This window comes from Scyliorhinus torazame, chromosome 6 (assembly GCF_047496885.1).
Source record: "Scyliorhinus torazame isolate Kashiwa2021f chromosome 6, sScyTor2.1, whole genome shotgun sequence".
NCBI lineage: Eukaryota > Metazoa > Chordata > Chondrichthyes > Carcharhiniformes > Scyliorhinidae > Scyliorhinus > Scyliorhinus torazame.
Window position 1 is genome coordinate 67597878 of NC_092712.1, and position 17037 is coordinate 67614914.

The window sequence follows — 17037 nt, forward strand, 5'->3', positions numbered from 1 at the left end:
CTACATGCTTATTTTCAGTGACTGGTACACAAGGACACCCAAGTTCCTTTGTACATCGACATTTCCCAATCAATCACCACTTAAATAATACTCTGCCGTTCTGTTTTTCCTGCCGAGGGGGATTTCACATTTATCCATGTTATACTGCTGCTGTATTTGCCCACTCACTCAACTTGCCGAAATTAACTTGAACCTTCTTAATATCCTCTTTAGCGCTCACATTCTGACCATATCATCAGTAAATTTGGAAATATAACTTTTGGCTCCCCCTCCCCCAAATTCAAATCAATGATGTATATTGTGAATAGCTGGGAATCAAGTACTGCTCCCGGCAAAATCCATTAGTTATCACCTACCACTTCAAAAAAGACCTATCTATTCTTACTTTTTTTTGCTGTCAGATAACCAATTCTCAATCCATGCCACTATTACACCTAATTCCATGAGTTTTATTCTTGGGCACTCAGCTCTTGTGTGGGACTTTATCAAAAGCTTTCTGAGAATCTAAATGCACCACATCCACTGGTTCACCCGTATCTATTCTACCTGTTATGTCCTCAAAAGAAACTGCAGAAGGCTTGTCAAACAGGATTTCAAATGGATGTTTGAAAGCGTGGTTTGAAACCTCAGCAAAGAAGAACATAAACATTGATGAAGCAACACAGTTTTTTGGGTGAAGAATATTCTGGCCAGTGATTTTATCCATCTATCTGAAAACAGGGAAGTGGATACAGTTGAACTGCTCCTGAAGGAGCAGTGCTCCGAAAGCTAGTGATTTGAAACAAATCTGTTGGACTTCAACCTGGTGTTGTAAGACTTCTTACTTTTTCAAATGAAGTTACATTTGCCACCTTCAAATCTGCCAGAACTGTTCCAAAATTAGATGCCAACCAATGCATCCATTGCTTCTATGGCCACCACCTTTAGTACCCTGAGATTTAGATTATCAGGCGCTGGGGATTTATTGACTTTCAGTCCCATTAATTTCTCCAGCATTATTTTTGAAATAATATTAATTTCATTCAATTCCTATTATTTTGTATTGAAAAATGCACTCGCACTCGACCTAAATAGGTTTGATAACAGTTGGAACTATTGTAAAAAATTTTACTTAAAGGCTACCAACCGACTTCTGGTTGCGGCTATGTGGAGCTAAGTCGTACGTTCGGCAGCTCCCAACAGAAACTGACTTTTGGGCTCTTTTTAGGGCCCCCAGCGGAATTTGTTCGACGGTTCCCAGTGTGGGAAGGTGATAGTAACATTTTCCCGGCACTGTATGGATTGGACCAGGAGTGGAGCGGTGAAAAAAGTAGTTTTGAAGCAGCGAAAAGTGAAAGGGAGGAAAATCAAGATGGCGACGGTTGGAGACCAGGCAGCGTGGGCGCAGGAACAGCAGGAGTTTCGCCAGCGCTGCTTCACGGAATTGAAGGCAGAGCTGTTGGAGCCGATGAAGGCTTCGATAGACAAGCTGCTCGAGACCCAGAAGACCCAAGGGAGGTGCGGCAAAAGGCCTCGGAGAACGAGAACGAGGCCTGGCGATGAAGCTAGAGGCGCACGAGGCGATGCATAAGAAATGGCAGGAGAAGTTCAAGGACATGGAGAACCAGTCGAGGAGGAAGAACCTGCGGATTCTGAGTCTCCCGGAGGGAGTGGCGGGGTCGGATGTTGGAGCAGACGTGTTCACGATGCTGAACACGTTGATGGGCGCGGGGGCCTTCCCGGGGCCCCTGGAGCTGGAGGGGGCCAACCGAGTCCTGGTCAGGAGGCCCAAGCCCAACGAACCGCCGCGGGCAGTGCTGGTGCGGTTCCACCGCTTCGTGGACAGGGAGTGTGTCCGAAGTGGGCAAAGAAGGAGCGGAGCTGCAGGTGGAAGAATGCAGAGGTTCGTATGTACCAGGACTGGAGCGCGGAGGTAGCCAAGAAGAGGGCCGGGTACAATCGGCCTAAGGCGGCTCTGCATCGGAAGGGGGTGTAATTTGGAATGTTGCAGCCGGCGCGACTGTGGGTCACTTTCAAGGACCGCCACCACTACTTCGAGACGCCGGAGGAGGCGTGGACCTTTATCCAGGCAGAAAAGTTGGACTCGGATTGAGGGTTAGTTGCGAGGGGATGTCGAGAGGGGATTGATGTGATTGTTGTGGGGTTTTTTTGGGGGGGGGGGGGGGGGGGGGATGTTCTGTTCTGTTTGGTACAGTGTGGGGTAGGGTGAAATGGTTTGTAGCGGGGGTTAGGGCTAGGTGAGAGTGTGGGCATCGGTGGTTGGAAGAAGGGGCCCCATTGGGGGTGAGGGGAGACCCGAGGTGAGGGAGCTGGGATCAGGCTGCGAAAGGGAGCTGCGCCTGAGGGGGCAGGGCTGGCTTGGTGGAAAGCGCAGTTTTGTTCCCGCGCTAGGGAAGGAAGGGGGTGGGGTCAGGCGAGAGGGATGGTGATGGACAGGGGGGGGGGGATTCTCACACTGGGGGGGGGGGGGGGGGTCGATGGAGTGGCCGGGGTAAGGAGGAGTCAGCTGACTTACGGGAGTGCTATGGGGGGAGCAATGCAGCTAGGGGGGACCGAGCTTGAGGGGGGGGGGGGGGGGGGGGGGGGGTGGACTGGGGTGGACTGGGTTGCTGCTGCATTGGCCAAAGGGGAGCTGGAGCCTGAAGAGAGAGTCGGGGCTGGGGTCTGCCGCTGGGGGGAACGGAGAGTTTGGGAGGCGCGGGCACGCGACTGGCCTAGAAAGGGAGATGGCCTAATCGGCAGGGGGCAGCCCCCTGATCCGGCTGATAACTTGGAATGCGAATGGCCTGAATGGGCCGGTTAAGAGGGCCCATGTGTTTGCGCACCTGAAGGGACTGAAGGCAGATGTGGTCATGCTCCAGGAGACGCATTTGAGGGTAGCAGACCAGGTTAGGCCGAGAAAGGGGTGGGTGGGGCAGCTTTTCCACTCAGGTTGGACGCAAAGAATCGAGCGGTGGCGATTTTGGTGGGGAAGCGGGTGTCGTTTGAGGCGCTGAGCATCGTGGCAGACAATGGAGGTAGGTACATGATGGTGAGCGGTAAGCTGCAGGGGGTGCGGGTGGTCTTGGTGAATATGTATGCCCCGAATTGGGACAATGCTGGATTCATGCGGCGCATGTTGGGCCGGATTCCGGACTTGGAGGCAGGGAGCTTAATAATGGGGGAGGACTTCAATACGGTATTGGATCCAGCATTGGGCCGCTCTAGATCCAGGACGGGAAAGAGGCCGGCGGCGACCAAGGTGTTGAGGGGGTTTATGGACCAGATGGGAGGAGTGGACCCATGGAGGTTTCTTAGGCCGGGGGCCAGGGAATTCTCTTTCTTTTCCCACATCCATAAAGCCTACTCCCGGATTGACTTCTTCGTTTTGAGCAGGGCTCTGATCCCGAGGGTGGAGGACACGGAGTATTCGGCCATAGCCATCTCAGACCATGCCCCGCACTGGGTGGAGCTCGAGCTAGGGGAGGAGAGGGACCAGCACCCGCTGTGGCGCCTGGAGGTGGGTTTGCTGGCGGATGAGGTGAGCGGGCGGATCCGGGGGTGCATTGAAAGATACTTAAGAGGTGAACGATAATGGGGAGGTGCAGGCAGGGGTGGTCTGGCAGGCGCTGAAGGCGATGATTAGGGAAGAGCTAATCTCCACTAGGGCCCACAAGGAGGGGAGGGAGAAGTTGGTGGGGGAGATTTTACGGGTAGATAGGAGGTATGCAGAGGTCCCCAAGGAAAGACTACTCAAGGAGTGACGAAGTCTCCAGGCAGAGTTCGACCTGTTGACTACCAAGAAGGCGGAGGTGCAGTGGAGAATGGCGCAAGGGGCGGTGTATGAATACGGGGAGAAGACTAGCCGGATGCTGGCACACCAGCTTCGGGAGCGGGAGGCGGCAAGGGAGATTGGGGGAGTTAGGGATAAAGGGGGGGAACACGGTGGGGAGTGCGGTGGGAATAAATTTAGAGACTTCTATGATGGGCTGTGTCGGTCTGAGCCCCCGACCGAGGAAGGGGGGGGATGCGTCGTTTTCTGGACCGGCTGAGGTTCCCGAGGGTAGAGGAGGGGTAGGTGGCGGGGCTTGGGGCACCGGTAGGGCTGGAGGAGCTGACTAAGGGGCTGGGGAGTATGCAGGCGGGGAAAGCACCGGGGCCAGATGGGTTCCCGGTGGAATTTTACAGGAAGTATATGGACCTGTTGGGCCCACTACTAGTGAGGACTTTCAATGAGGCGAGGGAGAGGGGGGCCCTACCCCCGATGATGTCCAGGGTGCTGATCTTGAAGCGGGACAAGGACCCTTTACAGTGTGGGTCGTATAGGCCAATCTCGCTCCTCAACGTGATTGCAAAGCTGTTAGCGAAGGTGTTGGCTACCAGAATTGAGGACTATGTTCCGGGGGTGATCCACGAGGACCAGACGGGTTTCGTGAAGGGAAGGCAGCTAAACACCAATGCGCGGAGACTCCTAAATGTAATCATGATACCTGCAGTGGAGGGGGAAGCGGAGATAGTGGCGGCTCTGGAAGCGGAGAAGGCTTTCGATAGGGTGGAGTGGGTGTACCTGTGGGAAGTGTTGAGGAGGTCCGGGGAGGGGTTCGTTAGTTGGGTTAGGTTACTGTACGAAGTCCCGGTGGCTAGTGTGGCCACAAATCGGAGGGGGTCGGAATACTTTCGGCTGTACCGGGGGACGAGGCAGGGGTGCCCTCTATCCCCCCTGCTATTTGCGTTGGCAAATGAACCTTTGGTGATGGCTTTGAGGGAGTCCAGGAACTGGAGGGGGGGACGACGCCGACACCTGGTATCGGTGTATGCAGACGACCTGTTACTGTATGTGGCGGACCCGGTTTGGGGGGGGGGGGGGGGGGGGGGGGGGGGGAGATGCCGGAGGTGATGCGGATCCTCAGGGAGTTTGGAGACTTTTCCGGGTATAAGCTCAACATGGGGAAGAGTGAGCTATTCGTGATACACCCAGGGGACCAGGGAAGGGGGATAGACGAGCTTCCACTGAAGAGGGCGGAAAGGAGTTTTCGGTACCTAGGGATCCTGGTGGGCAGGAGCTGGGGGCCCCGACAAAGCTCAACTTGACGAGGCTGGTGGAGCAGATGGAGGAGGAGTTTAAAAGGTGGAGGAGGAGTTTAAAAGGTGGGATATGCTACCACTCTTCCTGGCGGGTAGGGTACAGTCGGTGAAAGTGACGGTGCTCCCGAGGTTCCCTTTTATATTCCAGTGCCTCCCGATCCTGATCCCCAAGGCCTTTTTTAAGCAGGTCAGCAGGAGCATCATTGGGTTTGTATGGGCGAAAAAGACCCAGAGGGCGAGAAGGGTGTTTCTGGAACGGAGCAGGAACAGAGGGGCTAGCGTTGCCCAATCTGTGTGGGTACTACTGGGCTGCCAATGTGGCGATGAAACGCAAGAGGGTAATGGGGGGGGTGTCGTGGAAGATGTTGGAGATGGCGTCCTGTGTGGGCACGAGCCCGAGAGCGCTGGTGACGGCATCGCTGCCGCACCCGCCGACAAGGTACACCACGAGTTCAGTGGTGGCAGCGACCCTCAAAATTTAGGGGCAGTGGAGACGCCACAGGGGGAGGCAGAGGCTTCGGTGTGGTCCCCTATCCGAGAGAACCATCGGTTTGTCCCGGGGAGAATGGATGGGGCGTTCCTGAGCTGGCACAGGGCAGGTATTAGAAGGATGGGGGACCTGTTTATAGATGGGACGTTTGCGAGCCTTGTGGCATTGGAGTAAAAATTCGGGCCACCCCACCCCCTGGAAATGCCTTCAGGTACATGCAGGTAAGGGCGTTTGTAAGACGGCAGGTGAGGGAATTTCCGCTGCTGCCAACACGTAGGATTTAGGACAGGGTGCTCTCGGGGGTGTGGGTTGGAGAAGGCAAGGTCTCGGCGATCTACCAGGAGATTTCTGGAGGACGAGGAGGCCTCGGTGGAGGAGCTGAAAGGTAAATGGGAGGAGGAGCTGGGGGAGGAGATAGACGATGGTACGTGGGCGGACGCCCTGGGTAGAGTAAATTCTTCCTCCTCTTGTGCCAGGCTTAACCTGATACAATTTAAGGTTCTGCACAGGGCGCACACGACAGGCTCAAGGCTGAGTCGGTTTTTTGGAGTGGACGACAAGTGTGTGAGGTGTTTGGGGAACCCAGCAAATCATGCCCACATGTTCTGGGCGTGCCCAGCGCTGGATGGGTTCTGGAGGGGCGTTGCGAGGACGGTGTCTAAGGTGGTAAACACCCAGGTTATGCCGAGTTGGGGGATCGCATTATATGGGGTATCGGACGAGACGGGAATGCAGGAGGCGAAAGAGGCCGGTATTCTGGCCTTTGCGTCCCTGGTAGCCCGGCGGAGGATTCTGCAAGGCCCCCCCCAAGCGTGGAAGCCTGGATCAGCGACATGGCAGGGTTCATTAAATTGGAGAGGGTAAAATTTGCCTCAAGAGGATCAGTGCAAGGGTTCTTCAGGCAGTGGCAACCATTCCTAGACTTTCTAGCGGAGTGTTAGGAGGTGGTCAGCAGCAGCAGCAACCGGGGGGGGGGGTGTGGGACTTTGTGTTTACTACTGTGTTTATTATCGTTTAATGGGGGGCTTGTATATTGGGGGAATACGTGACATAGCTATAAGATATTTATTTATGTGTTCTTTGTTTTTTCTTATTTCTGTAAGGGGGGGGGGTTTGTTGAAAATATGCAAAACATTTGAATAAAAATATATTTTTTCAAAAGGCTACCTACCTGTGCTTTTAGCCTGCCCGTGCTTATCGAAATAAAACTATTTAAGCCCCATTTTCCTGTCTGACGTTCTATATGAGATTAACTAACTATCTAGGCCTACAATTTTGGTTCTCATAATTTAAAATAATGAATAGAAAAATATCCACGACTTATAACAAAATCAAGTGGCTCAAATAAATTCCAAATTAACTCCAGAAGAAACCCCCAAGACTATATTTTGATGCTTTAGTTTTACAATGCTGGCAACAGTTGTCACATCTCTATGAAATTATATCCTGCAGTACCACGAATGTACATGAAAGTGTTCAAGTCAAATTACACCTTTTACAAAAACACTTACAAATACACCCTTCATTTCATTGAATACGACTCCTTTGAAGACAAGTGGCGAGCCTGGGTCATCAGGGGTTTCGTGTTCCAGCCTCCACCCTTCTTGCCTGTTAAAAGATACAGTGGAATTCAACGTTGCAATATAAAATATTGTCTTATGCATATTGTAGATATATGATAGGTTATTGATTAATGTGATGTCTTTAGGTTATTGATTAATGTGATGTCTTTACGTACTGATTGAGTGCATGGTTAGAGAATGGAATTATTCAAAAGACCATGACTGCGAAAAGATAGTCATTGTTTCAGATAATGAATAATCTATAGAACTTTAGGGTCATGTCTGCAGAAATACAGACATTGTTTCAGTGAATGTCTCATATAATGAATTGATTACAGTATAATATATCAGTGAATGTTTCATAAAATGAAAAGACTATTGTATTCATTGCACTTAGTAATAAAAATGTATTAATTAGTTACATCAAGGTCTGTGGTCAGCAGCAGCGTGAAAAACGTATTCTCTTGATACTGACTTGAACTAACCTTGATGGGCATCCGTCAATCTTAAGCAATGGCCAATGTTTAATTAATAAATCATCCTCTAAGTAACAGACATCCACTTGAACAAATCAGGAGATTTCAGCTGAGAATTAGGAGCCAATGAGAGTAAATGAGGGATTAGACCATAGATAAGGATTCCGTTAGGGCCTCATGGTTGAAATTTCATTCTTGAATTCCTGCCTTCCTGAATCATCTATTTCTTTATACTTTTCAGTTGCTTTTATGTTTAACGCTTTTTGTTATGTTCTGACCAGTTTATGTATTATTTGATCTAAGTTTTGATTTAGTTCTTATGCAAGTGTATTAAAGTGAATAATTATCAATAAAGTTGTACACAGCTCCAGGATCCCAGGTTCGATTCCCGGCTTGGGTCACTATCTGTGTGGAGTCTGCACGTTCTCCCCGTATCTGCGTGCGTTTCCTCCGGGTGCTCCGGTTTCCTCGCACAAGTCCCGAAAGACATGCTGTTAGGTGAACTGGACATTCTGAATTCTCCTTCTGTGTACCCGAACAGGCGCCGGAATGTGGTGACTAGGGGCTTTTCACAGTAACTTCATTGCAGTGCTAATGTAAGCTTACTTGTGACAATAAAGATTATAATATTATTTTGGACACCTCCAATCAACCGGACAATCTCTTATTGGAAGATATCCCACAATATACGTTAAATATTCAGCTTACCAGAAATCCAATTCCCTTAGGCATGGAAAAAAGGCAGCATCCAGGTAAACAGAGAGGAGATTCTGAAAATCCTTTGAATTTTGGGTGGAAAATGGATACATTGTGTAATCACTAGCTACAAAGATCAAAAGAAAAATGCAAAACAACTATTAGTTTGCCTTGATGCTGCTAAGTTATGTACACAGTATTCACAATTAACCTCAACAAGCTGCCTTACATTTTAGGCAAGATCTGTAACTTAACATGCTGTTAATCACAGCATAGATCTACATACCACTTTAAGTTATTTTATAGAAATTCAGGTGCACTCATGATCATGGAAATTTGATCACTCCAGAATAGCGATCACTCGATGGGGAGTTGTCAATGTAAGGTGGGGTAAGAACGTTTTGGTTCAAAATAATAATTTTGAATGGAAGAGACGATACTTCAACTGGATGAGGCAACAACAAAGAATGATAAGAATATTGGGTTTTATTTTAGGTACAAGATAGAAACAAAGAAGAACAGTACAGCGCATGAACAGGCCCCTTCGGCCCACCAAGCCTGCGCCGATTATGCCTGTCTAAACTTAAACCTTCTGCACTTTTTGGGTCCGTATCCCTCTATTCCCATCCTATTCATGTATTTGTCAAGATACCTCTTAAAAGTCGCTAACATACCTGTCTCCATCACCTCCCCCAGCAGTGAGTTCCAAGCACTCACCAACCACCCTCGGTGCAAAAAGACTTGCCTCGCACATCTCCTCTAAACTTTGCCCCATGACTTTAAACCTATGTCCCCATGTAATTGATTTTTCCACCTTGGGAAAAAGCTTCTGACAATCCACTCTGTCCATGCCACTCATAATTTTGTAAACTTGGTCACTCCTCAACCTCCATTGTCCCAGTGAAAACAATCACAGTTCATCATCCTCTCCTCATAGCTAATACCCTCAAGAACATCAAGAAGCAGTGGCAAATCTATATAAAACCTTCACATGACCCTAGTTGGACGTTACGTGGTTTTGGGCACCACACTGTCTAAAACTGCATATTCGGCAAGTCAGCATCTAGTCAAATGAAAGAACAGACTTGAGGGGCTGAATGACATATGTCTGTCTCCTCGAAGGACAGCGAATTAATAGAGAAGCCCAATGAGAATCACTACAATGCTCCTTGATATAGTTTTAAATATGAAGAAAGACTGGAGAAACTAGGAATGTTTTCATCAGGAGAGGAGATTACTGGGTAGTTTCTGAGCTATTCAAAATTAAGGGAAACAATAGACAGGAACAGATCGTTTTCAGTTGCTGACGAAACTTTATATTTAAAAAAAAAAGAGGACTGTGAGATTGTGGAATGCACTCCCAGTAAATGATTAAAACGGATCCATTAATATTTAAGAATGCAGTAGATAGTTGAAGGAAAGGTAAATAAGGAATATGAGAAAGGAGCAAGTACAAAGGAATAGGAACAATCCTTTTGTAGAGGATAAACACTAACATGAGCAGGTTAGACCGAGGAGCATAATAATGTTATCATTTCTTTGCATTTTCCATGAAAATGCTAAATCTTAATATTTGTTTAAATAAACATATACAGAAAAAGGCCGCAGTCCAACGGAACACAAAATTACACGTGGTATTCAGTCAAATCTGTTCAATAGATTAATTACAAAGCAAGCTAACAAACTCACCCACCCCCCCAACCATCATCTAGCTACATGTCCACACAATTCGGCAGTTCTGACCTGTGAAGGCATTCATGAAGGTAGCAAGTGATCGGGTCAGCATTTTGAAGAAGGGGTCTCTACATTGGTACTTCTCAGAGCCACAAAGCACCACATGTTCCAGAATATGAGGAACACCAGTACTGTTGAGTGGGGTAGTACGAAACTGCACACTGAAATACAAATACCGCAAAGTCAGTTAATTATGCGACTATACCACAAAGAAAATTTGGATACCATAAAAAGCCGAATTTTAATTCTTCTTACTTTTTGTAAATGATGAAGGGGAGACATGAGGAAAGTTTTTTTATGCAGTGAGTGGTTCGGATCTGGAATGCCCAAGTGTGGTTGAGGCAGGTTCAATCGAGGCAATCAAGAGGGAATTGCATTATTATCTGAAAAGGAAATGTGCGCAGAGCCACAGGGAGAAGAATTGCTCACTCGGAGAACCAGTACAGACAAGATGGGTCAAATGGCCTTCTTCTGTGCTGTAACAATTCTGAGATTTATCATCACATTCCTCAGTATGGATTACATCAACTTAAATCTTCACAGAATGACAAAAATCAAAAGGCCAATCTTCCACATCGAATCAGAGAAGGTTACAGCACAGGGGACCATTCAGCCCATTGTGTCCATGCTGGCTGTTTGCAAGAGCCACTCATCTTGACCCATTCTTCTGTCTTTTCCCCTTAACCCTGCGATTATCTAATTCTCTCCTGATAGCCACAATTGACCCTGCCCCTACCATACACTCATGCAATTAATTCCAGACCATATATTGCGTAAAAAGGATTTTCCTCATGTCACAATTGCTTCTTTGGTCGGTCACCTTAAATTGGTATCCTCTGGTTCTTGATCCTTCAGCCAACGGGAACAGTCTCTCCCTTTCTAGACCCATGTTGCTGACACCTCTATCTCATCTGTGGGACCAAACCAAGCTATCTACAGAAACGTTCCTCATCCCTTGAACCATTCTGGTGAAACTTCTCTGCATCCTCTCTAATGACTTCACATCATTACTCAAATATGGTACCCAGAAATTGACACAACACTACAGTTAAGGCTGAGCCAGTGTCTTACACAGGTTTATCGTAACTTCATGCTTTTGTACCTTATGCCCTTCCTTGTAATTTTTTTATTAACTGTTTTCTCAACCTGCTACGGTGCCTTCAGTGCTTTATGCACTTACGTTCCCGGGTTCTTCTACTCCTGCACCCACTTTATAATTGCATCTTTTGCATTATATTCTTTCCTCATTCGTCCCACTAAAATTAATCACAAATTAATCTGCCACTTGTCTATCCATTCAACCAGCCTGTCCTTGTTCTCTTTATCACTATCCCTGCACTTCACAACACTTTTAACCACTGGAAGAATGGTGCTCTGTAACCAATTGTAGGTCATTAATATATATCATGAAAAACAAGAGTTCTGGGAACCCACACCATAACTTCTTCCAGTCCATGACAACTGCTCTCTGTTTCTTGTCACTCAACCGATTTCATGTTCACGCTGCTATTGTCCCTTTTATTCCATCAGCATACACGCCTTTTAAATACTACTTGCAGCTAAACCAACTATTAAAATCTCACCCCCGTACGATCTGCAGAGAATATCAGCCATTTTTATGACATTTCTATTTTCAAACACCGAACTGCCCAGGAAGGGAAAATGCTCAGTAGGGCCAGAAGCACATGTGGAGAGAAAGTGATAACATTTCGGATGGGTGACCTTTTACCAGGTCAGTTTTGTTTATTGCTTCATAGGTGCAGCCAGACCCGAAGATGCTCAGCGTTTTAAAAATGTAACTTCATATTTCCAGCATCAGGTCTGTACTGAACTATCTGGAGTTGATTTTTTTTTTTTAAGCGTACAAGGGTTATTAATAGATAGAGTATATACACAATCAGGGGCAGTAAATGAACCATTACTATAAATGATAAATAAATACCTGAACAGATTGTTTGGATCATCCCTTGCAATGTGCAAGTACTGAGCCCCTGTATTATCATGGTTAAGTTTAACAGCTGTCAGGAAGAGATCAGGAACAGCAGTCACCTGCGGGAAGGAAAGATTATGAGCTTGGACTATATTTACAGACTTTAAGATATGTTTCAGGGACAGCACCCAAATGTGACCTTCGCAAGTTAGAGTTAAAAGTAGGAAAACCTCAAATGCTGTCATGTCCTGCTGTTGCGACTCTCCACTTGCAAGAACTTAATACAATAATCTCAACATGCATCCTGAAGTTTATTAAATTTGAACATATGAAATAGGAGAAGATTATTATACGGATGGTTGAGTCTGCTCCACCGTTCAATATCATGGCTGATCTTTGTCTTAACTCCACTTTCCCTTCCACTCCAAAAATTCCCAAGAAACCAAAAATCTGTCTATCCCAGCCTAAAGTATATTCAATGATGGAACATCCACAACCTTCTGGGATAGAGAACTTCAAAGATTCACAACACTGGAGTGAAACTTTTTTCCTCATCTCAGTCCTAAACGATCAGCCTCTTATCTTGAAACTGTGCTCCCTTGTACTAGATTCCCAGCCATGGGAAACATTTCATCACCTACCCTGCCCAGTCCCTTCAGAATTTTGTATGTTTAATGAGATTTTGTCTCATTCATCTAAACACCAAAGAATACGGACACAATTTACTCAGTCTTTCATCACAGGGCAATGCCCATGGACTTAGCCAATAAACCTTCGCCCTACCACCACCAATGCAAGTGTAGCCTTCCTTAATTATGGAGGCTAAAGTTAGACAGTATACCAGATGTGATCACACCAAAGCCCCATACAATTAGCGCAAGGCTCCGTGGCACTTCAATCCCTTGCAATAAAGGCCAATACACCATTTAATTTCCTATTGCTTGCTCTGCCTGCATAACTTTTTTCTGTTTCTTGTCCGAGTACATTCAAGCTCCTCTTGAACATCAACATTTCCAAGTTTCATGTATTTTAAAAGGATTCTGCTTTTCTATGCATATAACCAAAGTTAATAAACTCTCATTTCCCCACATTATAATCTATCTGCTACCTTGATGCCCACCACTTAACCTGTATTCTTTTAAAATGCAGTTGCCCTGATGACTGCAAGATGAAAAGCTTAAAAAACATGTCTCTTCTGAACAATAATAAGGAAAGATGCGTATTTTAGAACATAGAACATTACAGCGCAGTATAGGCCCTTCGGCCCTCGATGTTGCGCCGATCTGTGAAACCACTCTAAAGCCCATCTACACTATTCCCTTATTGTCCATATGTCTATCCAAAGACCATTTGAATGTCCTTAGTGTTGGCGAGTCCACTACTGTTGCAGGCAGGGCATTCCACGCCCTTACTACTCTCTGAGTAAAGAAGCTACCTCTGACATCTGTCTTATATCTATCTCCCCTCAATTTAAAGGTATGTCCCCTCGTGCTAGACATCACCATCCGAGGAAAAAGGCTCTCACTGTCCACCCTATCCAATCATCTTGTGTGCCCCAATTAAGTCACCTCTTAACCTTTCCTCATAAGATCTTCCCTCCATACCAGGCAACATTCTGGTAAATCTCCTCTGCACCCTTTCCAATGCTTCCACATCCTTCCTATAATGCGGCGACCAGAATTGCACGCAATACTCCAAATGATGCCGCACCAGAGTGTTGTACAGCTGCAACATGACCTCATGGCTCCTAAACTCAATCCCTCTACCAATAAAAGCTAACACACCGTACACCTTCTTAACAACCCTCTCAACCTGGGTGGCAACTTTCAGGGATCTATGTACATGGACACCGAGATCTCTCTGCTCATCCACACTGCCAAGAATCTTACCATTAGCCCAGTACTCAGTCTTCCTGTTATTCCTGCCAAAATGAATCACCTCACACTTTTCTGCATTAAACTCCATTTTCCACCTCTCAGCCCAGCGCTGCAGCTTATCTATGTCCCTCTGTAACTTGTAACATCCTTCCGCACTGTCCACAACTCCACCGACTTTAGTGTCATCTGCAAATTTACTTACCCATCCTTCTACACCCTCCTCCAGGTCATTTATAAAAATGACAAACAGCAGTGGCCCCAAAACAGATCCTTGTGGTACACCACTAGTAACTGGACTCCAGTCTGAACATTTCCCATCAACCACCACCCTTTGTCTTCTTCCAGCTAGCCAATTTCTGATCCAAACTGCTAAATCACCCTGAATCCTATGCCTCCGTATTTTCTGCAGTAGCCTACCGTGGGGAACCTTATCAAACACTTTACTGAAATCCATATACACCACATCAACTGCTTTACCCTCATCCACCTGTTTGGTCACCTTCTCAAAGAACTCAATAAGGTTTGTGAGGCACGACCTACCCTTCGGAAAACCGTGTTCACTATCTCTAATCAAATTATTCCTTTCCAGATGATTATACATCCTATCTCTTATAAACCTTTCCAAGATTTTGCCCACAACAGAAGTAAGGTTCGCTGGTCTATAGTTACCGGGGTTATCTCTACTCCCCTTCTTGAACAAGGGGACATTTGCTATCCTCCAGTCTTGTGGCCAAATGCAGCAATACTAACTGTAGAATTCTTTTGAGGATAAACCATACAGTATACAACTCCATTGTTAAAGAGAAAATAACTACCTGGTTTACTGTGAAGCCATGAATTTTCTTCCCAACTGTGTACTGTCTGATTCTCTCTCCCACAGAACTGCTGTTCCATCGGCAGGTACAATGGTTCACAGGCCTGTTAATAAAAGGTTGTTGGAATGACAACAAAACTTCCCTCGGTATATAAAAACATTGCTTAAGTGTAAATTGGAAATCTTTTATGAGGTGATCACAAGGATTGAAAACTAATAAGTCATGGCAGGCATTTTTCTAAATTAAAGCCAGGGGTTGGGACAATCCTTTAGGACAGTGAAGTTAGGAGGACATGCAGAAAACAGAGCAGATTCCATTACACAAGAACCATAGGGGCTGGTTTAGCACAGTGGGCTAAATCGCTGGCTTGTAATACAGAACAATTCCAGCAGCGTGGGTTCAATTCTCATACCAGCCTCCCTGAACAGGCACCGAAATGTGGCGACCAGGGGCTTTTCACAGTAACTTAATTGAAGCCTACTCGTGACAATAAGCGATTATTATTATAGCAGAGACTGGTCTAGCACCACTGGTAAGATCATAAGACATAGGTGCAGAATTAGGCCATTTGGTCCATCGAGCCTGCTCCACCATGGCCGATATGTTTAATACAATATATATAATCTTAATTAGTGTCACAAGGCTGACATTTACACTGCAATGAAATTACTGTGGAAATACCCTAGTCGCCACATTCCAGCACCTGTTCAGGTACAGGAAGGGAGAATTCAGAATGTCTAATTCACCTAACAAGTACATCTTTTGGGACTTTGTGGAGGAAACCGGAGCACCCGGAAGAAACAGGGAAAATGCACAGACTCTGCAGAGTGACCCAAGCCGGGAATCGGATCCGGGTTACTGGCGCTGTAAAGCAACAGTGCTGACCACTGTGCTACCGTGCCACCTTACGTGTTTCTCATCCCCATTCTCCTGCCTTCTCCTCACCACCCCTGATCCCCTTATCAAGAACTTATCTAGCTCTGTCTTTAGGCCACTAACTCTCATATCTGAAGTGAAAGTATGTTTAGGGTGGGTATGAGCACACAAGAACTCATTCTGGAGATGAAGCACCATCATACCCAGTGCAAACCTTTCTCCGGACTCCAGTCAGTCAGCAATGCCTCACAGGGCAGTGAAATCTCTGCCCACTCCCCAACAGATCCACAACTCGTGTACAGCCCGGGGAGGGGAAAGGGGGGCAGCTTGTAAAACTTCGGGCATCCGCGCCCGGGTCAAGCTGACTCCTGGGGGGCTCAGGATGGACTCTCGTCCCAAGAGAGGCCGAGCCAAAGTTTTAAGTCTGAGGGTCGCCCTGTACCGGGAGCAACGACCTGGCTCAAGGTTGGACGGACGTGCCGAGGATCAGGAAGGCCAGGCTGTACCCACTGACTGAGCTCAGGCTGTGCGCTCCGACCCTGGGCAGCTACGCCTCGGGCTGCAGCCCCACGCTTCCCGACAGGACGGGAGGAGGTGCAGTCCCAGCGACTGTCAGCGCAGCAGCCTCACCTCAGCCTGGGGAGCAGGCCACACACACCTGCCGCCCTCTGCATCCTTCTCCCGTCTCTCTGCTATGCGCCTGCACCACCGGCCCGCTGCACCTACAAACATTCCCGGCCCTCATTGGTTATCCCTCCCATAGAATGGCGACATGAGATTGGCAGTGGTTCGGAGAGACGTCATCAATAGAGTGGGCGTGGCGAGCGAAGAGTTGGAGTGCGCGTGCGCAGAGGGCCAGTGCTGGGGAATGGGTGCACAGCATCACGTGGGGAGCTGGGCTGCTTGACCCGCTGAATGCCACCAAAGCTGCAGGGCCATTTTGGCTTGATGACGTACATCATGATGGACGCTCCTTGTAACTTGTTTGACCAGGCTTTTGGTCACCTCTGTTCATATCCCTCCCTGTGGCACAGTGTTCATTTTTTGGTCATCAAGACTCCACCACATTACAGAATCGTTACGGTGCAGAGGGAGGCCATTTGGTTCACTGTGCCTGCACCGGCTCTCCAAACCAGCTTTATGGCTCAGTGCCATTCCCCTGCCTTTTCCCCATACTCCTGCACATTGTTTCTATTCACGTAATCATCTAATACTCTCTTGGATGCCTCGACTGAGCCTGCCTCCACCACACTTCCAGGGAGATCATTCCAGACCCGAACCACTCGTGTGAAAAAGTTTTTTGCTCACATCATTTTGCTTTTGCAAATCACCTTAAATCTGTGCCCTTTCTCGTTCTTGATTCTTTTATGAAGGGGAACAGTTTCTCCCTATCTGTCTATCCCCCCTCTTGATTTTGAGTATCTATAAAATTTCATCTCAGCCTTCTCCTCTCCAAAGAGAACAGTCCTAACCTCTCCAATCTATCCTCATAACTGAAGTTTCTCCTCCCTGGAATC

General features: G+C 47.3%; 1 protein-coding gene across 3 annotated transcripts in view; it reads right to left on the reverse strand.

The window, feature by feature from the left end:
- pitrm1 (pitrilysin metallopeptidase 1) overlaps positions 1-16319 on the reverse strand; it is an 83890-nt gene extending 67571 nt beyond the window's left edge. The window contains exons 1-6 of one of the 3 annotated variants that reach the window (XM_072508302.1): positions 16151-16319; positions 14645-14747; positions 11965-12071; positions 10032-10183; positions 8301-8415; positions 7066-7162 (exon numbers count right to left, since the gene is read on the reverse strand). In XM_072508302.1, coding sequence (XP_072364403.1) covers positions 7066-7162; positions 8301-8415; positions 10032-10183; positions 11965-12071; positions 14645-14747; positions 16151-16194 — 618 coding nt within the window. In that variant the 5' untranslated portion in view covers positions 16195-16319. The remainder of the gene's footprint in view (positions 1-7065; positions 7163-8300; positions 8416-10031; positions 10184-11964; positions 12072-14644; positions 14748-16150) is intronic. The other 2 variants (XM_072508300.1, XM_072508301.1) reach the window with 2 other exon arrangements.
- Between the last annotated feature and the right edge of the window lie 718 nt (positions 16320-17037).